Source organism: Falco peregrinus, chromosome 12 (genome assembly GCF_023634155.1).
Source record: "Falco peregrinus isolate bFalPer1 chromosome 12, bFalPer1.pri, whole genome shotgun sequence".
NCBI lineage: Eukaryota > Metazoa > Chordata > Aves > Falconiformes > Falconidae > Falco > Falco peregrinus.
In genome coordinates, this window is record NC_073732.1 from 12020903 (window position 1) to 12047655 (window position 26753).

The 26753-nt window shown below is 38.8% G+C and overlaps 1 protein-coding gene across 1 annotated transcript in view; it reads right to left on the reverse strand.

Moving 5' to 3' along the window:
* Window positions 1-26463, reverse strand: part of DNER (delta/notch like EGF repeat containing) — a 139412-nt gene extending 112949 nt beyond the window's left edge. Inside the window, exon 1 of the mRNA XM_055817452.1 lies at window positions 26093-26463. Coding sequence (XP_055673427.1) covers window positions 26093-26350 — 258 coding nt within the window. The 5' untranslated portion in view covers window positions 26351-26463. The remainder of the gene's footprint in view (window positions 1-26092) is intronic.
* Window positions 26464-26753: the final 290 nt, after the last annotated feature.

Below are 26753 nucleotides of genomic sequence, written 5' to 3' on the forward strand. Positions count from 1 at the left end.
ACGTAACTTAGGAAAAATTACATTTTGCTTTTCAGCTATTATATCTGAGAACATCTACCATAAGAAAGCCTACATGCAAGAGCTTCATATGTTATTTTACATCCTTAAAGACTGCTAAAAATTTAACTAGCTGGAATCTAAAACATGTGACCCTAAATCGAGAAGCTCTTAAATAAAACATGTAGGAACACACTCAGAGCTTTCATTTGGAATTCTATTGTGGCCGTTCTATATTTGGACCTTAAATGTCTCAAGAATTACCTCAGGTAACCTATGAAAAATCTGCAGGGGAAAAAGTCAGTGGCTTAGGAGGCAAAATAAAAATAAATCCTATTTTGAAACCAAATATTCCTGCAGCCTGTATGAAATGCAGAAGTAACCAAACAGCTGAAAGCACGCTTTGTTACAGCCAGTAATATACCTAATTAAATTCATTTCTCTATTTACATTTAACAGTGTTTAACTCTTTAATGGACATCCAGAATGAACAGCAAGCTGACAGAGATGAAGACAGAGAAAAATATTAATGCATGTCAAGGAAAAAAACAAGAACCAAACCCGTCCAACAGTTTTGCCATCACATTTAGTTCTTACGTAAAAACTTGTATTTCCCCTTTTTGTGGGCTAAAAGTTCACAAAATAACCCCTCCATTTACTACTTTTGAACTAATATGTGGCAATGACCACAATTCTAGCCAACATTAGCCAAGGTTGGTGAATATTGCTTTGAGGGCTTGGTTTTCCATTATTACACCACTCAGTTAATTAGTTGATCCAGATATATGAACCCATACATGTAGGAGAAATCAAATCCTGATAGTCTGATAGAAGGGGTAACAGAAGACACACTTTTCCTAATAGATGTGAGCAAGAGCAAGACAACACTGCATCTAACAGCCTCTGGTCATGAGCTTACCAGCTTCAGAAACTTTTGTTAACCTTTCCCCTCTGGTAAAACAGGTTTTCAGAAAATATGCTATGGTACAATATACTACTTTATTCAATTTCAAAAAAAATCATCATGTGCATACACCTTCTGAAACAATAAAATTGAAAATAAATTTGTTGTGACAGCATATAACAAAAATTTGGAAAACAATTTCTTCTGAAGATTTTTCTTATAAATAATTTCTAGCAACTTTTTCAGTCCTGTCCCACGTGACTTTCTGCAATATCAATACTACGTTGGATTCCTATCCAAACATTCAACATTGTTAATCACCACAGTGCCAATTAATTTTCTAAATTAAATTTTCATCAGCCCAATATTACTACATTATTTGTAAGCTGTCTTGTGTTTTATAGGGTTTATCCACTAAGCCTAAGAAGTCTTTTCAGTGCCACTTGTTCAGGATGCTGTTTAATGTTCCTACCCATAAAAGGTTGTATGAAAGGACAGTAACAAAACTGACTTTAAAGGTTGTTTTAACAGGTATGGAACTATGTGCAAAAAGCAGTAACAACAATATAAAAATCACTGGGTTAAAGTGGTTTTAGTTTCTTGTTGGAACAGAATAAAAATGTTTGAGAAAAATCTTTCTATATGTACTCGTTTTCACCCTCTGTAAAGCACAGATCTTCTAGCAAACAAAGCAACTTAGAAGGTTGCCTTTTTAAATCCTTTATTAAGATTAACATCCCAACAGTTTCCGCTAGAAGTAAAAAAGGCCCAACACAAAAGATAAAAAAAAATTCTAAAACTTGTGTTATACATCATTTATTATGAATTCTCCAATAGACTTAAATTCAAACTCTCCCATAAACATAAACCCATACATCATCCATATAATGATGGTCAAATCAAGGAACAAAAAATGAATCTATATTTTCTCATTTGCATCCTGACAATACAATTCTTTCTCTTTTCATGTATAGCACACAACTTCATCTATCCAGCTCCTGTTATTTTATGCAAAGTAAATGCTCATTTTTTTAAGAGCATGAAAACAATGTATGCCATTGAAGTTATCCAGATTTCAATGTGAAACATTCACTGGTACCAAAATATTATGTAAGGAACAAAAATCTTCTAAAAGGCAGTATTTTGGTCAGCACAATGTTTCTTTTCAATAATGAGCTCTCAAACAGAACAGTATGAAAAAGTAGGAAGGCTGGGGTTTTTTCTTTAACTGCAAATAATTAAGGCTAACTACTTAACATTTTACTGAACAGAGTGCAGGCTAGCCATGACAGACACATATTTGGATGCAATTTCTCCGTAAGGCCAGACTTCCCCATTTCTAGTCATTTCAACCCATAATTGAGAATTCATTATCTATTGAATCTTATGTGTAGGACCATTTACTTTTTAATGAAACCATAACAAAACACCACAGCAGAAAATGTTCCCTAGCTGACAAACATACCTTCATTCAACTTCCATATTTTAATTACAAATATGATATTAAAATCAGATGTAATGTAACTGGCAAGATCTCAAAACACATGTAAATACCTTGTGAAAAAGTTATTCAAAACATTTGTTACTATCCCATTAACTTCTGTGCTTGCCAAACTTGTCTATTAAAGAATGTTAAAATTTAATCCTATGCCTACCTATTAAAAAGCAGAAAGCAAAGAGAGAAATAGAAGAACAACACATTATTACTAAAAGCCTGAAGCAGTCAAGATCATGATAATCATCCAGAATGAAAAGGAAAAAAAAAAAAAAAAGTAATTTGACTACCTCATTAACATTGAGGCGCATGTTACAAAAAGGAGAGTCATATACTTCTGGGGGCAGAAAAAGATGAGTAAAATAACACACTTCTAGATTTATTGGAAGTATCATCATTACTATCATAGTAAGCAAGGAATGTTTCTTAGCATCTTTTATTTGCTATATAACACAGGCCAAGAGTGAGAAGTATTATTAAAGTGGATAAGCAAATCCAGAAATAAACTGAGACTAATGAGGAACTACCACCATACACCATCTTAGATAGGAAATAAAATCTCAAAAATTATTCAAGGTAGGAAATACCAGAAGTGACACTACACTGTCACCACACTGGCACAAAGATGACAGTCATAATACACTGTGACTATAACATCTTGAAACTAACTAAAAGTAACAGCTCCTTCCTTCCTCCCCAGATTTGTATTTTTATGTTATTGGTAATATTATTTATTATTAAGAATAACTTCTTTGTCTGAACTGTGTATTACATCTCTTAAGAACACCTCATCCATGTTGAGTGAGTAGAGTTCAAAAAAATTGTGACTTAGCCTTCCAGTCACAAGACCAAAAGTACATATCTGTCAGATGGGCAAAGAACAGGCCACAGAATTAATATAATAAGCAATGCAAGATATAAAACGTTCCAATTTAAGAAAGATAATGTAGAGTGCAGTAGTACATACAGTTTTGGCAGCAGTTGAGCAGTAAACTGTAATTTTCCAGCTAAGAAAAGACTGAAATCCTGGATTAGACATCAAGACAAGAGCACATTTCAGAACTAGAAAAACCTTAACACTAGGTTTCAAAGCCAAAAAATCAGCTGTCCTGTAGTTCAGAGGGGGGGGGGGGGGGGGGGGGCGGGGGTGGGAAAGCCTGTTTCCTTTTAAAAACATAATCTTGTTCCCAATAGATGTAAACCCTTTAGGTTTAATTCCTTACACATAAACCTGTTTCACGTGACATGCGATGGAACAGAAATCCTGTCACTGCATATGCTGCTGACAATTTTTTTTTTTTTCCCCATACAAAACTTTAGATAATTTCAAGCACACAAGTTATCAAGCACTGCAGCTTTCAGGCCAAAAGAAATCCTGAATTTTTACTTACAGCCTTGAAAAAACTTCAAAGATTTCATATTTCTAGAAGCATCTAGGAAACACATACTTGGTTTATTACACCACCAGTGAACCAGTTCACTGACATACCTACCTCTGGGCAAAACTAGGCATTCATGAGAGAAGTGCAAGCTAGAAAACTTATTCTCCTGATAATGGACATGTAATCTGGCACAGCTGATGGTTTTCTACAGGAACTACCGCTAATACCTGAAATTGTGCAATCCAGCAACATCTCACACGTAGTGGTGGCACCAAATGCAGCTAAATGTGACAATGAAGCTGGACAGCTAACCTAGCATTCTAGCCCAAAGCAGACTGTACCATCCATTTTCCAAAATTATTTATTTTGTTTTATAAAGGTAAGTCTGACTATAAAGTCATGAACAGCTTTTACCCTTTTTGAACACGGATGCAGACACACACAAGCTGCTGTTGCAGAAATTAATGTTTTCAGTTGTAGCTATCAATATAACTAACATTTCTTCTTTGTCTAAGTTGACTACTATCATCCATTGCAGTAATGCCACAGTAAGTAAAGCAAGCCCCTTATGTAAGTGAACTTCCCTGTTTCTTTTTCCATTCCCCTGTCCTTTCATTGCTGCAAGAGATCATCAGATGAACAGAAGACTGAAATAAACTATCTGTGCAGCACCAACCATATGCCCAAGACTTCTGTCGTTGCCACAATCGGTAGATTGAAGATTAAATGGTTAAACATTTGAAATCTCAATGATTCAGCCATTTGTGAAAGGAAAATAATACTAATTCTTTTTCCTGCATGCAGCAGTATCAGAATGACATTGTTACTGGTTTTACAATTAAAGAAACTTGGCAAAAAAACACTTGTTCCCTCCTGCTCACAGGCAGACAAGCTAGAAAACCTCCAGGTCTAGCTCCACATTTCCCAATTTTATCAACTTTTTTCCATTTTATTTTAACATAAGAGGTCACATGAAGTTTGCTTTACTAATAGTGCACATCTCTAACAGCTGCAAAATGCAAATAGTGCGGTGAGGATATTTCCAGCAAGCAGAAAGAAAGGGTGCAGATGGCATTGCAATGAGACAAGAATTTGTGTCTACAGATCAAAATATTTCCTAGAGTGAAACCTTTTGTTCATCACTGATTTATCACAACCAGCGCGGCGCTTCTGTTGCCACCGATTGCCCGGCTCCCTCAGGACAGCGCTGTGCAGCAGCAGGCCAAGGTCAGAGGCCTCACCCGCGGTCGCTTAGCAACGGGCGACCTTGTCAAGGCTGAAGGGCAGAGGCAGTGGCCCAGGCAGCCCGGCCGCCACTGGCGCACACCATAGGTGCGGGGTCCATAGTCCTCTTAACGCTGCCCTTCTCTCCCGCTGATGGGAAGAGTTCATTTTCCAACCATTACCCGTGGGATTTTAGCCATGGGTCCTCTTTCCTGGCAGGTGACAGATTCAACCACAGACATTAATTTGCTGTTGAATCCACATACGGTCCCTGCTAACCAGGCGGGTAATGGTTTTACCTCAGAGAGCTTAGGCAGGACTGGTGCTCCTGCCGTACCAGAGGAGCATCAAAGACCATAGCCTAACTAAATTTGGAATACCAATGAGTCTACAAAAATTGATGTGAGCCTGTTCTCTATTAGCATTTAGCAATTTAGTATTATCTTACATAATAACAAGACATCTGTGTGCAGTTTGGGAATCCCTGTTGGTAAAGAATTGTTCCATAGCATTGTCTTTCTATTATAAGTTCTCTAGTATTAGATTTTACTATTTTAGGTTCTTCTCCAGATCTTACATCAAAGCTGTATAAACAGACTTCACACTGATGGTGTTTAATTGCTTTGAATGTACATCGGTCAGTGCCTGGATGATTCAAACAATTAAGACCCAGACGTGCTGATTTGTTTCCATTCTTTGAGAATCCTAGGAAAAACTACTAAAATAAAGCAATGATTCTCAACTGGACTCATGCAGTTTGAAATCATGCAGTCTGTCTTCTGAAATAAAGCAAGCATGTAAAACTCACTTTTCAACATTCCTTTGATCTGAGGGTTTAAAATACATCTACAAACAAGGCACACATTTATACTTCTGGACCACCAATATAAAATTAATGCCTTGTTAAGCATATTTTAAGACTGCAAGAACAGTTACTTTATGAATGGCTATATATCCAGAGTGTTACAAACAGTAACAAGAATATAAATAATTCTTCCAAATCATGGATTACAACTAAGAAAGTTGATTTAATTCTTAAAAAAATCAGCTAAGCATTCAGCCATTCAGTTGAGAAAGCACCAGTACTTTCCCCAAAGAAAATTGGTGCAAGATAAGAATATACATTATTTATTTGTCCAGTGCAAAAGGATTTCTCTGGAAAAAAAACAATTGTTTTTGTCACTTTTTATCACTATATAGATCTATTTCCAACAGCAAAAGAAATATGTTGGTTTTCAGAATTACATATATGCACAAAATGGAAAGAGGGATAAAATAGTATGCTTATTACAGGAATAAGATGATTCTGAATTTCTAAGAAACAGAGCTGAATTTTGATTCAAGATAAATGGAACAATGCTTACCATTCAGTACTTTTCACTGTAACGCAACAACAGTTTTACTTAATAAAATAATCTAAATTTTAGAAGCCAGATAAACAGAAGTACTTGCAAATAATCAGCTATCCATATTCAGAATGAAACCTGAATTTTTTAGGTTAATTTTAAGGAGACAAAAACCTTTAATGAGTAGGACATACTTTAGCACAATCTCATAGACATTTGTTATTGAAATGCAAGGGTAATTTTGCCAGATAGAAACCTCAAAGTCTGTCAGAGCACCAGCCTCAAAACTGATATTAATGGACTCTTCTACTAGCCTTACCAGTTGGACAAGGAGCTGAACTGACATAGAAGGTGAAGCAGGAGGTCCTGTCAAAGTAAACCAAGACACATTGCTATGATAGTAACTGATGTATAAATCAAAAGACATCAACTGCAAAACTATGCAATTACGAAGCCATGGTTTTTAAAATGTGCTGAATTGTATTTTTAACTTCTAGTTTTAATATGCTTTCATAAAGAAGAGATGACATTCAGTGGCTGATAACCATTAAGAATTATTTTTTTATTACTACAGCTATTACATCAAGTTCAAAACCTTTTGTTATCAAGGCAGACCCATCATACCTATACAAAGTTCTTTGTCTAATTAGTTACATCTTACATATACGTATTCTGATTACTAAATTTTACATGTTTTGTTTAAAAGTTGTGAGGCATTTCTGATTTGTTAATTAATAAACAAATGCTAAGATACACTTTGTGAACCTACATGATTGCTTTCACAGCCCATTCAAAATTCCTGTTCCAAACCACTTCAACAATCCAGATACCTCCAATAAGTTCAATGGCAGAGGAATGGAGAATTGAACAAGGTCTACCTTTTCCATAACACTGTGTCCCTGATCTACCAACAGTGAAGCTGGTAGAGCAGTCATACACCAAGACTGACTTATTTTCAGATGACACACACATGATTTTAAGGACATTCTCCTGGAGAAGGCTCATACTGTGTAGCAGACCAAGTTACAGAAATCAATGATGGCATGGGACCCAGGGGGCCAAGGAGAAACACATACAATTCTGGATTCTTATTTCCAAAAATTAAATTTACTATTTTCAAAACCCAACTCCCACAAGAAGTTTCTTGACTTCAACCAAGTCCAGAAAAGGTGATTTGCTGACATCCAAAATATTGACTTTTGTAATTTGCAGGCAATCAGCTGAGAGAAAGCTGGATGTGCATCAAACTTTATAGTGAGTTGACCTGGCAGCCAGGGAACAATGAGCAGAAAAATATTTCTGCATCTGTATGTTACTGTAATTAGTAAAGAGCATTCTGTGAAGTCTCCTAGGACACAAAACTAGAACTGGTTCATATTTGTACAAAATAAGAGGAATTTCATGTGGACAATTTGATGACTACATTCAGCTTTCGGTTGTTAGCAGATTTTTCAGGGTGGAAAATAAGCAGACTACAGATGGGGAAAACATTGGAGCTGGCTCAGCAGGGTTAATTCTGGCATGATGGTGCATTACTCGTCAGCTGCAGTGCCTCAGCACCACACTCCAGGGACCAGAGTAATTGTGCATGGAGCTGGCAGGGAGTCAGGAGCTTTGTTAGCTCCTGATCAGCATTAACCATTCTAAATAAAGCTCAGCTCTACACAGACAAATGTGTAGATGACTCCACGTGATCCTCATCAGTACCCCGGAGTTTTCTTCCATGCGGAGTATGCTATTACCCCAATAATAAAGGTAAAGGAAATTGACTACTAGCAGAAGAAAGATTTTGTCCAAAGATGTCCTACTCCAGCTTCAGCCCTTCCGTTAACACTTCCCTCCCCCCAAAACATGTACAAGGAAAGGAGGAGGTTAAATGAATTAACCTGTAGAAGAAAGCAGACCCTTTGCATTGTCACAGGTGCACAAATAAAAACCCACAATAAAATAAAAAATAAGATGTGCACTTGGTGTGCTTGTTACCACAGAAAGAAAATCATTTGTTATAATGAGAAGAGTTTTAACCATTACTAAGCATCCTAGAAGTTTATAGTCTACACAAGGGAACATTTCAAGATATGGAAAATTAACAGAATTTAAGATGAACTAGATAAACAATTCACTGGAATAACATCCTGTGACGAGGTCAAGTAGGAAAAGTAAAAATAAAAGGGGGACCAAACTGAGAACTTGCCACAACTAAATACAGGAGGACCAAAATGCACTAGATTTCTAAATCATATACTAAAAAAACTAGAATAAATCTGAAATGGACTATAATGAAAGTAAATTAGTATCAGCAGGGTAAAAACTACATTACTTACCAGCTCTGAAGAGTAGCTCCATGAGCTCTAAAAGGTCACCATATTGTTAGGTTGTACTTGAAAGTTTGTACTATATTTGAAATGAAAATTACAGAGCCATTTTGTGGTCTGAAGATCTACATTATTCTCATAATATCAGGTGATTTGCAGAGTGGAGTGTGAACGCTTTGGGTTTTTTCCAACATTATAGAGATACAGAAGCTTGTGATGTTGAGGAAAAAATTTTGAGAAAATTTCTAGGGCAGATTATAAGTCAAACCTTGCAATACAAGTTTCCAAACCTTTAGATCAAAAAGACAATGTACACAGATCAGGCAGGAGGCAAGGAAGAAAAAAACAGGTTGGAGGTAGGATTTTTTCCTACATCTATTAATTATTTGTAGCCAGAACTGCTTTGTATGAATTGACCACCAATATGATCTTGATCACTGTTGCAGACTATTGACCCAACCCACAATCAGCTGAAAGTAACAGAAACCATCTTTAATTATGAATCTAAATATGCCTGCATAGCAGACATTTCTTTCTTCCTTCATTCATCTTGTCTTGAGTCATATCAAACCTTTCATCTTCACGTACTTCAGACATACAACTCACCCTATAGCAATGCACAGTGAAAGCATAAAAGACAAGGGTAGCTAGAACAAACTACGCTTACCACATGTATAAAGCACAGCAAATGTCTCAAGGATTCAGAGCAAGGCCTCTGAGCTGCGCTGCTGAAATCAAGTAATTTCAGGGCACCTGGACAATCTGGGCATAACAGACTGTTAATGAGAAATAACCTTCTTTAAGAATGTCAGCAGCACCACTACCCGCTGTCAAAAAATTAAACCACAGTTGGCGCACCATTTTTAGTGTATTTATATATACACATTAATGATGGTAGACTAGCAAAATCGTTACACTCAAATGTATCACTGTAGATAACTATTTAAAACATTGCTAGGAAGAAGTTACTGTTACACAGTTCCAACAATAGATAACTCAAAATCTATTCCAAAAAACATCCAAAAAATTGAACCTCAGATTTTACTTGCACTACCAAGATACACTGAGTTATCTCAATTACAGAAAGAGAAGGAAGTTACTATATGGTTTAGTTAGTTAAAACAGAGCAAGGAGCTGAATTGCAACACTAGTAAGAGATGCACAGTACTTTTGTCACCTGACTTTCCACAAAGCATTTTCACTTTAACAGTAAAACACTGAAAACAAATCTGTTCACAATGATGCCTCTGTGCTTCATAGGATTTACAGGTACAACTCCTTCTTTCCTGTATGAGCCATTCTCCTCAGCTAACTTGTTGATAGAAGCCATCTACTTGCTCCAGAAATACATTTCCAGAACAAAACAGAAACAGTAGAACAATTGCCAAGGTGCAACAGCATCTAGAAAAACTCATTTAAGGCCTTAGTCCCTCAAAAACTCAGTCTAATTGATAAAACCAAAAATTATTGGCAGTGAAGAATGATAAAGACAGAACCCCAGCATATTTCACGGAAAGGAATTGTAGAGAAACAAGTTATTTTCAAGAAGAATCATTTCATTTGATCTGGAATAAGAATAAATGCAATTCACTCCCACTTCCGACTTGATGCAGATGACTATGCGCTATGACCTTACCCAAAAGGCATGCAACTTCTACACTAGTCATTGGCCAAAGTGAAAATAAGATCTAAAAAAGATAAAGATCTAAAACCCCTTCTGAAATAACAGCATTACTTAAAATTGGACAGGGTTCAGCAGATACTCAAAGGCAGAGAAATCTACTAAATTTATCAAGTGCTTAGCAAATTTTACTAAATTCTTCAGAACTAAAAAGTTGGGAAACATTTCTGACAGTGTTAAGTCACTGCTGTAGTTACTACTGCTGAACAATAATATTTCACCTATGAAAAGTCCATAATTTGTCTAATGAAAACTAACTGGACTGCTCTCATTAATTCTCTAGCATTCACTACGGAGATGCAAATCAGATTTGCTACAGAAAAAAAAAAAAGAAATAATAATAAAATATTATTATATTTGGAAAGTTATCAGCAAATAAAATTTACTATTTTTTCTCTAAACTCTCTCCTCTTTGTACATTTCAGTTCACACCCTGATGCCAAAAATTAGTTCTATTTCTATTCTTGTGAAATCCTGTGCCAGATGTCTGATTATGCCTGCTTCTGTATTACAGAACAATGCTGTCGAAAGAGGAAGTAAAACTTAGAAATCCATACAGACAACTGTAAAAATAATTTGGGTTGCTGAATGAACTTGAACTTTACATAACATATAATAGGAATACAGATATTCATAGTCCTTTCATACCCATGAGAGTGAGAATGACACCTGGAAGACTATGCAGCATCATTAATGCATTTATTTGGACCTGGAATGCAGGCAGGTGCTGAAGAAAAGGCCAACAGTCAAATTCTTTGAGATACCTTATGTCAATTCACCTAGCTGAGACACAGAAAATTCAAACCAACTATCATTTCTGCTTATACCTAAAGAACTGGCAGTACTGAAATGAAAATCCTACAGTGCCATTGAAATGCAATTCAAGCAAGAAAAGAAGCTATCAGGCTTTTTCGGCATCTGAATCCTCTTTGGCTAAAAAGAAAATAAAAATTATTCTTAGAAGTTAATTTTATTTATGCAACTCTGCATTAAAAGACATCAGCAGAAGCTACAGAAATCACATTCCTGCAACTACTAGTGAAAAGAATATTGGGCATTGAACAGATGCCTATGCATTGAACGAACTGGGAATTGCACAGATATATAAAGGCAGAACAAAACCAGGAAAACATAGATAGAAATTATTTCAAATAGGTTGCCTTCTAATGATCATTATTGGTCAGTGTGGTATCTACTCATCTAGCTAGAATACTCAGAATTATTCCAGACATTGTGAAGGTCAAAGGCAAGGCCAGCTTGGTGGTTCGGGAGCAGCCCAGTAGGCTGGAGATGGGCAAGAACTTGGGAGGGGACATAGCCTGGACAGCTGATCCAAATTAACCAACAGGATATTCCATACCATATGACATCTGCTCAGATATAAAAGCTAAGAGAAAGGAGGAGGAAGGGCAAGGCATTCGTTATCTGCATTTGTCTTGTGGAGCAACCACTATGCATATACTGAAGCCCTGCTTCCTGGGAAGTGGCCAAACATCACCTGCTGATGGGAAGTAGAGAATAACATCTTTTGTTTTCCTTTGCCTCGGCATGCATGACTTTTGCCATTACCTTCATTAAACTGCCTTCATCTTGACCCCCAAGTTGTTTTTTTTAATCTTATCATCCCACACAGACACACATTCTGCTGAGGAGGGGAGTGATGGAGCAGCTTGGTGGGCACCTGGTGTCCCACCCAAGGTCAACCCACCAGAGACCGTAGCCCAGTTCTCCCTTTCCAAACCAGCAAACACGGCAATGCGCACTTCCCTTTCTCAGAGAATATTTTGTATATTAAATCAAAGCTGCTTCAACTGCCAAATTCCAGAAAACGGCCACATTCCACAGACCTAGAATTCACACATTCCAGAACATAAGTCTGAATATATTGATTTCCTTATTCTATTATGAATATCTATAGTGAATATTTCAGCTTATCTCTTATACAAGCTTAATAGTCAAACTGTAAAGTTTAACTTTTTCCTTTTTTTTCCTGATGCTGCTTATATTTCATGTCTTAAGTAAAGAAATGCAAACACACAGTATTACATTTTATACTCTTCTTCATCCCATTTATTTCATGAGATCTAAAGGGACTCTGAATAACTTACTATTCTACTCATCCCACAATTCAATGACTGCAACCAAATTAGTTTCCACACTGAAACACCCCTACATCAGCTGTTGTTTCCTCTGGGTTTGACACTATTGTCTTTAGAAAAAAAGTAAATTCTCCTGAAATAAGGGATACAAGCTCCATCAGCAACTTTCCCATGTGACATTTTTTGTTAATACACTGGGAAGAAGGAAAAAAAGAGCGAACAGTGAAGGTCAGTAACTGAAAACCAGTTGGATTATTAAGGTAGCTTGAGATGTATAGGACAAAAAATAATTTGGTGCATTGAAAAAATATGCTTTGGATAGAGAGAGTATGGAAAAATGTAACTAAATACTTTACTAAACAAAGTAAACCACAGGTTCCAACGTAAGAAAAAGACAAAAACTACATCATCTCACTCTGCCAAAAAGGTGATGTGTTTGTTCATCCTAATTCCAGACAGCAACATTTTTAGACCTTAGGAATTAGTTTCATTGATGTTTATTTCCATAAACAAACAGGCAAGTTACTACAGGCAGAAGATGAGCTTGCAGAGCATCAGCTACTTCAAGACACGTATTTACGTACACATACTTACATAGTTGTACCCCACAGTCAACACACATAAGCCATCTCAATTCAACTTTAATGTAGCATTAACACTAAAAGCATCATTAACATGAACATTACGCAGGTAGCAAATATTTAGACCCAGATCTTTGCAGTCTTGCTTTTATGTATCCATATATTAAAGTTTTTCAAAATCAACCTAATACCTTTACAATTCCCTTGAAAAACACAGAGAACCCCATCTGTGTTATTTTAAAAAGATAGAGAAAAACAAACTGAGCAGATCAACAGCTGATAAAGTTTTACAATTATCTCCAAAAGTAGATTAGATAATGGCAATGTTAACATCTAAATCAATACATAATTAAATACCTGGGAACTTTTGCTACTAGATACCACTATACCACACTTCTTACAGTTGGTAGAAACTTCTGACTGAACATTGGGGTTATCAGAAAGTAACGGTTAATTGAATAAAAAGAGCTTTGTGCTGGCACCTCTGATCAGAGGAGGCCAAATCACAGACATGTTTCTGATGGAAGCTTTCTGGTGAACGTACTCTCCCTACTGCAGCACTAGTGCTGTGCTTGAAGATCTGGGAGCACAGCAAAGCACCTTGCAGCCCTGAGCTGCAGCCCCACTCTCGGAGTCACTGCACAGAATTTCAAAGCCATAAGAAGGCTGGGATAACTTGAAGCTCTGTGCTGGTTTTGGCTTGGGTGGAGTTAATTTTCTTCACAGTAGCTAGTACGGGGCTATGTTCTGGATTTGTGCTGAAAACAGTGTTGAGAACACAGGGATATTTTAGTTACTGCTGAGCAGTGGTTATACAGTGTCAAGGCCTTTTCTGCTCCTCACCCCACCAGCACATAGGCTGGGGGTGCACAAGAGGTTGGGAGGGGGACACAGCCAGGACAGCTGGCCCCAACTGACCACAGGGATATTCCAGACCATATGACATCATGCTCAGCATATAAGCTGGAGGAAGAAGGAGGAAGTGGGAGGAGTTCAGAGTCATGGCATTTGTCTTTCCAAGTAACTACTACATATGATGGAGCCCTGCTTTCCTGGAGATGGCTGAACACCTGCCTGCTGATGGGCAGTAGTGAATTAATTCCTTGGTTTGCTCTGCTTGCAGGTGTCACTTTTGCTTTAGCCATTAAACTGCCTTTGACTCAACCCATGAGTTTTCTCTTGCACTCTTCTGATTCTCTTCCCCATCCCACCAAGGGAGGCAGGGAGGCTGAGTGAGCAGTTGTGTAGTGCTTACTGTGCTGGCTGAGGTTAAACCACGACAAGCTCTCAAGACTTCTCAGCTTCACAAAACTGCCCTACTTAGTGTCAAGGAGCTTGGAAGTGCTTTTACCAGCCAGCAGCTCTCAGAGCTTATGAGCTGCTTACACACCCTAGGCAAGGAACTTAGAAACTCTGAGAACACAGACCAGAACTGGATGTAAGTATATTTTGGAAAAGAAAATGTCATCCTTAGAACTAGAAATCCAAGTTGGAAGCTGCTGCAGTACTGATTACAAAGCGAAAAGCATATACATCATACAGAAATCAACTAAGATGCTACATTTGTGTTTGCTATACATCACTTACACAATAAGGTTTGCTAGCACAGCTGTTATTCCAGAGTATCCTTCAACAGATTATCTAATATGAACATAAAATATGGTTAAATCACTCACTCACTAATATGTCATGCTAACAGAAAATCCTCCATAATCCTAAATCAAATATAGTGAGGTTTTGGCCCATACCCTGATTTGCGGCATGCTACCGCTAGCAGGACTGGATAATTGTACCTGTAACTGATAAATCTATCATGCTTTTCTTAGGCAGGCCTTTGTGAAAAGGCAGATTCACTGGAACTGTTAATCCATTCTTTCTCACTCACCTGCAGAAAGAGTTAAAATTTTGTGTCACAAGGGAAGCTAGCTGACTGGGGAGAAAGGCTTTCAGAAGCTGGGCTTCCTTCTGCAATCATTCCACTTAGATAATTTCTTTGCTGCATTTCAGGAGCACCAAGAAACCCAAGCACAAATGGTTACCAAAATAACTAATTCTAAACTTATATTTATTATTTTTATAGACAGAGAAATTACTATGAGTTTATTTCACCTTTAAGAGATGGCATAGTGGAGTCTCAAGCAGCCCTTAAAAGAAGATGTTCCACATTTTTAGCATGCTCTATAGAAGCCAGATCCTGCCACACCCTCAGAAAGATTATTAAGAATTTCTGTAACATCAACCCAGTAACTTTCCATTACTTTCAAGAGCCAGTAGTTAGGGAAATTTTAACATTAGAGTCCTATTACAGTTATGTAAATTAAGTCAATTTGTCCTTCCTTCAATTAAACATGTTAATTTCCCAGGGGACTCAACACCATTTTCTTCAGTTGTCACATATGCCATCATCACACAGTACACTGTAGCCTTAAAAAGAATTAATCAAGTATCTGGTCTTACAGACCCTACCTACGTCAGTAAACCTCACGTAATTCAACTCATTGAAATTCAAAGGCATTCTCAAATGAGAAAGTTTCTCAGATCCCTACATACAGGAACATAACCTTGGTGTTCCATAGTGACAATAAATGCCAGAAAACAGCTCTCTTGCAACTAGACAGCAGAATTAGGACTATCAACACAAAAGTTACTTAGCTCTTAAGTTAATTGAACTTCTACATGGCGATCTTTACCTTGTTCTGCTTAATAATGCTCAGTTATATTTGCCTGAAAATTAGTACAATAGAAGTACATGTATGTAGTCAGTCACAAGTTATTAATAGACTGCTAGGTCTGTATGAAAGCTAAGCCATGTATTAGGTTTCTGAGGTTCACTCAATTTGATTTTGATAATTTCTTATTATCAAATAATATTATCATATTGATAAAAATATCAAATAATGCCTAATTTCTTCTGTAGAAAAAAACAATACATCTGTTAATTTTTTTTTAATGAAAACACAAATAAAATTTGCATGCATTATTACAGATTTGCTGAATTTAAAGCACAAACCATGAGGGCTGAATAACAAACATGACAATTGCCATATAGTTCATGGTGATACCTAACTGTCGTTATGGACAAATGACGCTATCCAAATACTTCAAATGGAGATCACAGCAACATACTATGTCTGGAAAATTACAGAAAACTGTCCCTATATTTCCCTTAGCCACATTAGCTGATCATTAGCTGATGTCTCATACCTGTTGTGGGGTTTTTTTGAAGCACTGTCCTTGTCATAAGATTACCTTTTATTCAGACTCTTCTTGTTTGTCTCTGTATAAAAGTGAACAAGTTGTTTCTCCCAGGTTATTCATATCTTTCCACATCTACTAATCACTTCTGCTGCCCTTTCTCTGCGTCATATCTATTTCTGCCCTCTCTATCTTGTAAGTAAAGTTACCTGAACTTGATTTCAGGGGATTAAGTGCTATTCATTCATAGAAGGGAACAGCATTCTCTAACAGCTTCTGTTCTCTTGTGACATTATCTGCAAATCTTGAAATTATTTGCATTTTGAGCACTCAGGCTCAACGAGGCTTATTCAACATACCGCTATCAGAACATACGGGTCTTCCTCCCAGATAATCACAGTTTATTTAAAATATACATGGTTAGCTGAAATTATTCCTTCTCTTGTGCATTTGTCAACAACAAACTTCAGTTTTATTAGGCCCATTACAAAGCAGCACATAAGGGCAACCTAGACTGAAAATGAGGCTTGTTGTAAAGAAAAGGAGCCGTATCCTGTTACTCCTTTTACAGCTACTGTTCCTGAAGATACACAAAGGTCTTCTCAAACTGACAATACAGTTGCTGTTGTAACCAATACATGAAGTACAACAAAGCTCCCAAAATCATTAACATTCAGTGACCTTATCTCAGTATAACAACCCTACTTTCACAGTCAAATTGAATCCCGTTCTTAACTTATTCAAGAGCACCTTGTTCACAAAACACCTTTGCTACAGAAGTCTTCAAAATACTGGTCATTGATCTATTGCCCCTGCTTCCAGTGGGAAAGAACAGTATGAAACTAAATTAATCTGTAGACTGCTAGCCTAAATATTTGCCAGACAAAGAAATAGTCTAAATGGATGATTTTTTTTCTTTTGGTGGGGTTTTGTGGGGTTTTTTGGGGTGTGTGTGGTGGGGGGGGGGGGGGGGGGGTTGTGTGTGTGGTGGGGGTTTTTTTTGCGTAAGAAGGCTTTTTTCCTTACTAGGTAAATATATTCTGGTAGGCCACTGACATGTAATTCAGATTCTGGTATTTCAATACTATGCTTCCTTATAAAGTGCTTTTCATCTAACATTCTTAAAGCCTCCATATACACTCACAAATTAACCTTTAGAACACCCAGGATTATCTGAATTTATAGAGGAGAAATTTAAATAAGAATGTGGTAAGAGTGACTCAGCAAGGCAGTCAGCATTCCAAGCACCAAGCCTTGATACCCCCATTCCTAGTCAGGATGTATAACTTCCAGACCTTTTTATAAAGTTTACAGCTATTTTTTCAGGTTTACAGCAGAATATAATGCTAAGTAGTACAGTATGTTACACTTACTATGGTCTGTAAAATTTTTAAAAAAAAACAACACTGCAAACTTGAAAAATAATGTGGGGCAGTGATATGAGTTCCTGAACGCAAAGACGTTACATATGTGGCATACAAACGAGCATTTGAATGCAAGAGGAGTTCTTTGTAGGAGATTACACCCAACCAACAGAACAAATTAAAGAGTTTTCTTATCAAGCAAATATTACTTCTCTCATTGTATATCTCAATGTGCATTTCTACTGTTACAAAGCTGTTGGAAAATTGCAACAATTGCAGTTTCAGAGCTTTTTCCTAGTAATATAATTATAATTGGTGGTTTGTATAGCTCATATTGATGAGTGACAAGTTTCTCTCCAGAGGACACTTATTTCACCATTTACATTATTCCTGTAACATATACATTGACAAAACCATACAGAACAATAAGTTGAACCAAACCGTTTTTTTCTTAAAAACCAGAGAACCAATTAAAAGCTTAATAAATTATGCTCTACAATGTCAAATGCACATACTAAACTGCTTTTACCTTCAGATTTTGACTTAAATGCCACTAAGAAATTTTTAATGAAATTAGCCCTACTCTTGCCAAACACATGCTTTCAATTGACATGAATGCACTTTAAATATGGATGCTTTCATTCAGGGATCACCACACCACAATCTGACACCTCCAGGTAAATTGATGAGTTCAGTTCACCTATATCAACCAAAAGTTAAAAAAAAAAAAAAAAAAAGTGGATATTATTGAAGCCTTCACTATAATGCAGTTGTCAAAAGAACAGGTAATCTCTCAGCATACATAAAAAAATGGGATTTAGCATTGTTCAAAACAGACTATATTGAGATTAACCAGCAACCAACAGGGACATTGTTATTTGCTCAATCTATTCAGCTCAGAAAGGACACCACAGAAAAGAAAAATATTCACTACATGCACAGGGAGGGAAGAGTGGTATAACTCTTAAGAGGGAAAAATATGCAACACGGACATAAGAAAATAAGAAAGAAAATAAAAACTAATAAACTCATGTTTTTCATGCAATTAATCTGTGGGATTAATTGGAACACAAATTATCACAGCCAAAGAGTTACTAGAAATAAATGAGGGACTTGATATTTAACAAGAACAGAGTAAGTTATGAGAGCAAGTACCAAAAAAACCCAAATCCCAACAAATATCAACCTATGTTTACAGTTCAGTGGATACTATTTTCAGCAGACTCATGTCTGCCTATTAAAATGGAATTTCTTGCATCATCTTCTAAGATTTTTGGTCTCATGATCAAGCTGAAATCCTGCTAAATGCCATTTCTGAAATTATTGATCTCAAGGCATGTACTTCTCAGAAAGGCAGTATGTAGAAGATTTTATGAGAGTTCTCAAAAAGAGGGGAGCATTTCTACCTCCTGTAATACTGAATCAAGTCATACAATTCCAGTACTTTAAGCAATATTCTTGTTTGTTTGTTTTCCCATCCATAGTCTGTTGTTTCTTATCTTGTATTCAGTATAAGGTATTCTCCTAGTATATGGGAAACCTGCTCCGATAAAGAGGATTTCCAGGGCTACACACACACAAATGACAACATTGAGTTACGTATTTCAAAGGAAAGTGAAAAAATACTAGTTTTTAAACAGATATCATTGCAAAGTCTCTCAGATCAAAGAGCATAAACTGCAATGAAATACAGCATATGAAAAAGCTGAAGCATCTTAGTATAGCATATCTTCTACTATTACTTGGTTGCTTTACACCTGGTCCTTCTCTTTACAAACTTTAATTACAAAAAATTATTAAAACCAATACCTGAAACTTCCACTTACATGATGGAATTTTTCAGAACCAAATAATTTGCACTATGTAATGACCTGACTAGCATTTAAAAAGAGCGATTTTGAACAGATTTAACAGGAGTATTTCCAGACATTGAAAGACAGAATACAAAGATTCACCGAGGTTAGTGTGCAGATATCCAAATAATAACCACTTATATAATTGGGACAGTTTGGGCTATTACATTATTCCAGTTTTATTCTACAGAAATTTAGACTAAATTTGTTTAGATCCCATGGCAAAAATCACAGCACAATTCTTTATTGACTGCTTTGGAAATTGCTGAATTATAGTTCTCCCGCATATTTTTACATTATATGCTTCAAGGCAAGATGCTAATTTGAAAAGCTTAAAATTCTGACTGGAAATATATTTCTACTACATTTAGAGAAAACAGATGTTATAATAGCTAAAATAAATGGGGTGGAGAAACTATTTTTCACATTCATTTATTCTGCGCTAATGTTCCCCATATTTGATACCTCACACCACCATACTGCAGAACTTCATCAGTTCCACTGCAACCGTGGAGATCATGAGGCACCTCAACAATACTTCACTTGCAGGTCACAAAAAAACTCATTGAAAACAAGTAATACCCTTCAGTTCTGTGTGACATGCAACTGCTACTTGAAGAAAAAATATCCTCAACAATGTCTATGAAATGTGGGTATACTGATTTGTGACTAAAGGAGCTGTAAACAAAGTAGCCTGAAATTAATACTAAAGATTTTTCAGATATCTAATAGCAATGTTGCCATCTTAGAACTCCTATTTGCACTGCACAAGTTTGTCAGCTTCCAAGTACAGTCTAGACTTGATGTTAAACATATACCTATAATAATACGGAAATAATTGAAATATCCAGCAAAGGGGAGGCAGGAACAGGACAAGAGTAATAGTCAAATGCAAACTCTAGGGGGAAATAAAAAACCAACCAAACCCAAAAACATAACCACACACACAGATGTGTATGTGTATACAGAATTACAGAACAGATGCATAGGATGGTCTTGGCTGGAAGGGACCTGAGGGACTGGTTCAAGCTCTGCTCTGGCCAAGGCTAATACTAGGTCAAGGTGCTTGGGGCCTTGGCTACTCAAGCTCCTAATCTCCAAGGATGGATGGAGATTCCACAACTGTTCTAAGTTCCCGTTCCTGTGCTTGACCACCATCATTGTGAGGAATTATTTTTTTTCCTTAGATTTAACTGGAACTTCCCCTACTATAACATGCGTGTCACCTCTTGTCCTTTCACTGACCACATCTCAGAAGTCTTGCTCCTATGACCACCCATCTGGCAGCTGAGAATGGCATTTAGTTCCCCCTTAGCCTCCTCTTCTCCAAGAAAAACAGAGCTCTCACAGCCTCTTCTCACACACAGTATATATATATATATAAATGCAAATATTTAAATTCTGCAACTTGAAAGCACTACAAGAGTTAGCAGTTAGTCAGCAGGAAATGACATGGTACCTCAGAACTCAGGCTAAACTACATCCAAATAAAACAAGAAAACTCCAGGGCATCTGCTAACTATACAATTTATTCTTATTAAAGATAAAAGAGTATACTCTTCATTAATGAAAAAAATACCATTTAAAATATGCTAGAGAATTCATTGTGAATTCAAGGATTCTTTAGAGACCTTTCAGAAGGGATATACGCACTTAACAGAAAACAGGATCTTGTGAAGATTTAATCAGGATACTGACATGAAGGTGATTTAGCAGTTTGATTAAAGGATGTTCTTTTACATAGCACTGTCCAGTGCAACCTGAAATAACCTGGACAATGAAAAACTCTGTACCACTTACTCTGAGGTATTACACCACTGAGTCAAGAAACAGTAACCTTTCTTTGAACAGCAGTTTACTACCCCTGGATTTCCATATTCAGCATTAAACAGCACATTATCAGAAATCTACTGAGGACAGAAATTCAAAGAAAAAGAAACAAAACCCCAACACAGCATAAAAAAAATAGAAGCAGGGGACACAGAGCAAAAGAATGGAATCGCTGCAGTACAGTATACAAATGTTCAAATACCATGATCAAAGACAAGAATAAATTCATCTGGCATTCACAAGTACAAAAAAAGGGAGAGAACAAAGGAAAACATAATCAGGCAGAAATTCAGGAGGGGAAATAAAAAAATAATAATCATTCTAAGAACAAAACTTAAAAGATAATCTACCATCCATCTGTATTAGTTTTTATATTATCAGTTCTTTCCTTGACTTCTTTAAACTCACGTGACACCTTTCTAACACTTCATTTTAAACAAGCTGTCCACAGTTACATTTAAAAAAAATACTTTCCACTGTAGGTATGGAAAAGTAGCCATTGGAGTGAACATAACATATCCTCCCTAAGACCAAAGAGATCTTTTTGCCACTAAAATAATAATTTCAGTACTAACTCAAAAATGCTATTACATCAGTGGCTCCTATGTCATGCTCAGAAGTAAGCGGAACATCCAGTCATCACTAATCAGACCATATGGAAGAGAACTGCTGCAAAGTCAGAATGCTGGTTCAGTATGCTCGGATACTACTTGTGTTCTAGTTTTGATTACTGACACAATCTATACAATAATTAAGAGCATATTAAAAAGCACCAAAGAAAAGAATGAGGGAAAATTATCAAAGGAGGGAAGAAAAAAATAAAAACAAAAACAAAAGCAGCAACTAAAACAAAGCATATATGACAATATTTTAAAATATTAACTTTTAATGAAATTATGTCTTTTAATGAAATTAGCACTAGCATGGAACCAAATAAATATAATGCAATTTAATGCAAATATCTAAGTTCAGATTCTGTGGTTTTAAGCAAATTGTGACATTTTTCATTTCTTATTTTGCAATTTTGTACCTTATGTCTCTAAAATTATTTCATAGGGCACTAACACCGATCAATTTTTACATAAAACTTCCCTGATAAAGAAAAACAGTTTTATTGGATAATACATGTCATTACAAAAAACAGACTAGTCATTAGACTAGTTGTTAGAAATAAAGGTTAAAGGCTGCTTATCAAAGTAAAATATAAGTAAAAATTTAGAGACTATAAAGTTTAGGTGTCCTGGTTTCAGTTGGGATGGACTTCAATATCTTCTTAGGAGCTAGTGCGGGGCCGTGTTCTGGCTTTGATGTGAGACTTTTCAGTTCCTCAGGCCTTGCCAGCAAAAAGGCTGGAGGGGCACAAGGAATTGGGAGGGCACACCACCAGGTCAGCTGTCCTGAACTACCCAAAGAGGTATTCCATAGCATGGGACGTCACGCCTGGTATATGAACAACTCCATGCCTGGGGGTTGGCTGGGACAGGCAGGTCATTGCTCAGGAACTGGCTGGGCACCAGTGGGCAGATGGTGAGCTGTTGCATTGTGAACCATGTGTTTCCCTCTGGATGTTATTCTTTCCCTTCCCTTTTTCATTATAACTGTTATTGTCATCATTGTTATCACTGGTCTTTCATTTTTGTTCTAGTTCAATTATTAAATTGTTCTTATCTCACCCCTTGAGTTTTACATTCCTTTCGAAGTCTCCTCCTCATCTGTGTGGGTGAGGGGAGAGTGAGCGAGCGGCTGTGTGGTGCTCAATTACCAGCTGGGGTTAAACCATGACATTAGGGAACTTAATATCTCATACTCAGGTCATCTCAATTTATTTTGTCAAATTCTTTCAGGGTAAAGCTGAGAATTGGCCAAGTTCAAATTCCTGCAGAAAGGCCATTGAGTTCTCTATAATTTTTGTACAATTTCCTTGGGAATACATGTGATTTCTTCTCTCACAGTAAAGTTTAAGATACTTCAACACATTAAGTCTATTTCTTCTTTACAGAGATGAGAAGCATGGTAAAGAGAAGTGGGGGGAAAAATCACAACCATGAAGAGGAATTGAGCTAAATTAGAGCAACATCCCACAATGTGTAACCAAACAAGCCATAACAAAACAAACCTGAAGTTTGCAAAACAAAGTATATTCTAACTGTAATGTGAGATATATACACATGCATAATTCATGGGATGGATATAGTAAGAGGACCTACAATTTCTGTTGTTAAATAAATAACGAGTTACTAAAGCAATTATAAGATCATGGAATTGGCTTATGTCCAAATGAAATGTATCACTTGGTGACAGGAAAGCTCTGAACTTTTAGAAGTATCTCATGTGCATGCAATGCCGATGTTGGTGCTGGCATGGGAAAAGAATAAAAAAATGACAAGTGCATCAAAAACAGTTACAGTAAAAACTTCAGTGGCAATCTCCAGTTTTGACTGCAATCACTCTACATTACAACTTCACTTGACTTGTAGGCACATTTTGAACTTTTTTTTTTTTTCATTCTGTGTTTCAACACACCTGAGCCGAATTGGTGAAAGATTGCCTTCACTACTAGAAGTGACATGAAAGTAATTCTGTATTTTCAGAAAGTGGGGCTCCGGAAGAACTCCAGCTCCATCACAAATTCCAAAAGTGCAAACTTACCTTCCATGATCTCAGTATTTTAGTGTAATAATTCCTGTTCTTTTTTCCCTTATTGGCATTCCCCTCTGCAAGTCCAACTGCTCAATAACAACCTCAGCAGTAAGACAAAAAGCCCTTTTGCCTACATATATCCAAATGATCCCCTGATTTAACCCATAGTCTTCTCATAACCCTTAAGGAATATGAAAAAAATAATCCTTATAGTTATTTTTAAATCCTTTCAATTCTTCATTATCATTGAATTCATTACTATTTTTACCTTACTTTGTGGGAATTTAAGCCGTTAGGCATTTGTTAAGCTGTTAGGCTGAACGACAGAGCAACACAAGAGTTAATGCATTTGTACAATATTTATTTCCTATTTCAATAAAATGAGCAAAATGTCAACTATGGATATATTGTATTTATACTACCCCTTTAAAAAACATACCTGTTCTCTAGCTAAGTTATGTTTCAAAGCCATATTAACTTCCCATAGCTACCTGGCATCCATACTTCAACTGCTGACATGATAGCTAGAAGTGGCATTCATTTATCAGCTTTCCTTGCGAGGGTCACTACTTAGTATTTCATAAAAAGAAACAAAATATACGACACTGTATGCCTCCTCTTACTTGTTAATAAAAAACATAACTGCTGTGAAAATATCGCCTATTTCTTTTGTTAGAAAAACAATTAAATCCAGTTCCCCAACCACAACACTTCACAAGAGTTACGGCGCTAGCAAGCGTTTCATTGTACTGAGTCCTGGAAAGGGTCATTAATCTTTCAGTCATGGATCTCAGACACATCTAACAGCAACAAACAAAGGCAAAAACGCAGCACGCTCTTTCTCTCTTTGTAGCGATAGAAACATAGTAAACTCCTAAGAGGACAACCTAAAATTAGCCGGAGACATCTATTTAAATCCACTTTCATCTCTCTGGTTTTACAGAATCTCATTAGCGTAAATATTTTCACTTTCATTGTTATACTGAATCAGCTGAGGCATTTTAAGGCAAGCACAGAACTCTGTGCATAGCGCTCCTACTTTATGATGACTTTTATACTCACCTACACATTAAGTCTTCAGTAAACGTACTGTCCCTTTTCATTGATTCGACAGTATAGTTCAGACACTATGTTACCGAAGAACATTAAAGAAAAAAAAAAAAGCAGATCGAATTTACTTGAATTCATTTGCTTCGATGTCAGATCCAGCTAAACCTGAGAGCACTGACAGAAATGGGAGCTAATCCATCCAGCCCTTTGTACGCTGCTGTCAGGAAAGTACCGTACAAACCTCTTTGTCCCTGCACCTGCTTTTCCTTATCGGAAGGGATGGAAGATTAAGGTTTTTGTGAATTTCTGAACACGATAAGAAAGACTATAATCCTTAATACCAGAGATTTTAAAAAAAAAAAAAAAAAAAAAGATTACGATCTCCACGTGACAATAATTAAATTCGGTTTATTACTACATTAAACCCCAACGTGACCACGCACGTTAGAAAGATGAACTGCTCCGTGCCTCTGATCACCACCGCTGCTCGGAGCGTTCTGACCTCTCGGAACCGAGCGCAGCCCGGCGCCGCCCGAGGCGCGGGCAGCCCCCCCGGTGAGGGGCCCCGGGGCACGGTGTGTCCCCGTCCCCGTCCCACCCCTGCCGGCAAGCCAACGCCACACAAATGGCCGGGACCGGGCGGTGGGGAGTGGCTGCGGTGCCGAGGTGATGCTGGAAGGCACCGGCTGAGCGCAGCCCCGTCCTCGTTCACCCCGAACCGAGCCCCCGGTCCGTGTCACGGCCGGCGTGAGGGCCACTCCCGGGCGGAGCGGCCCGCCCGCCGCACGGCTCCGAGCCCGGCGCTGGCGGCACCGGCACCCGCTCCGCGCGTCCACCGGCGCGGAGCCGCCGCCAGCCCGGGGCAGAGCCGCGGCGGCCGCTAACGGCACCACCGGCTGCAGCGCGAGGAGCCGGCGGGAGGGAGCGGCCGGGGGAGCGGGCACCGGCACGGGCCGGGGCGGGGCGGAGCGGGGCTGGGGCGCCCGCAGGCGGGGTAGGGGCGCGGCGGCGGGCGGGAGCCGGCCGCGGACCGAGCGGGGACACCCAAGGGCAGGGACAGGCACAAGGACGCCGGGCGGGCGGCCGGCGCCGAGCGGAGGTCCCGCGGGAGGAGCCGAGGGGGACGCGCCCCTCACCTGGCAGGAGGTGCCGGTGACCCCCGCGGGGCAGGCGCAGCTGTAGGCGGCCGGAGGCTGGGGCAGGAGCGGCTGGAGGCGGCGGGGCGCGGCGGGGCCTCGGGCCGGCACAGGCGAGCAGGTGCCGTTATTGCGGCAGGGCTGGCTGAGGCAGGGGTCCCGGCCGGGGGGCGCGGCGGTGGCCGGCCCGGGGAGGCAGGCACGGCGCTGAGCCAGGGCGAGCAGCAGCAGCAGCAGGAGCGGGGCGGCTCGGGGCATGGCGGCGGGGCGTCCGGGTGCGGATGCCGCTCCGCTGCGGGCACCGGCGGGGAGAGAAGGAGGAGACGGAGGCAGCGGCCGCCCGGCTGCTCCCTACCCGCGTTCCCCGGGCAACGTGCGGGCGGGGACTGGGCGGGGAGGAGCCGGCCGCCGTGCTGCGGCGCACCCGGCAGGGGGCAGCCGTCCGCCCGCAGCGCGCCCCGGCCCCGGGCCCCGGGCAGCCGGGCTGGGCGCGCCCCGTGCGGGCCGAGCGGCACGTCCCGGAGCGCAGCAGGGCCGGCGTCGTTTCCCCGCTAGAGCCACGGTGGCAGCGGAAGGGGCTGCGCCTCCGCCCCGGCTCCCCCAGGCAGGCGAGCGGCTGCTAGGGCACGGGGACCGGCGCCGCGCACCCGGCGCAGCGGTT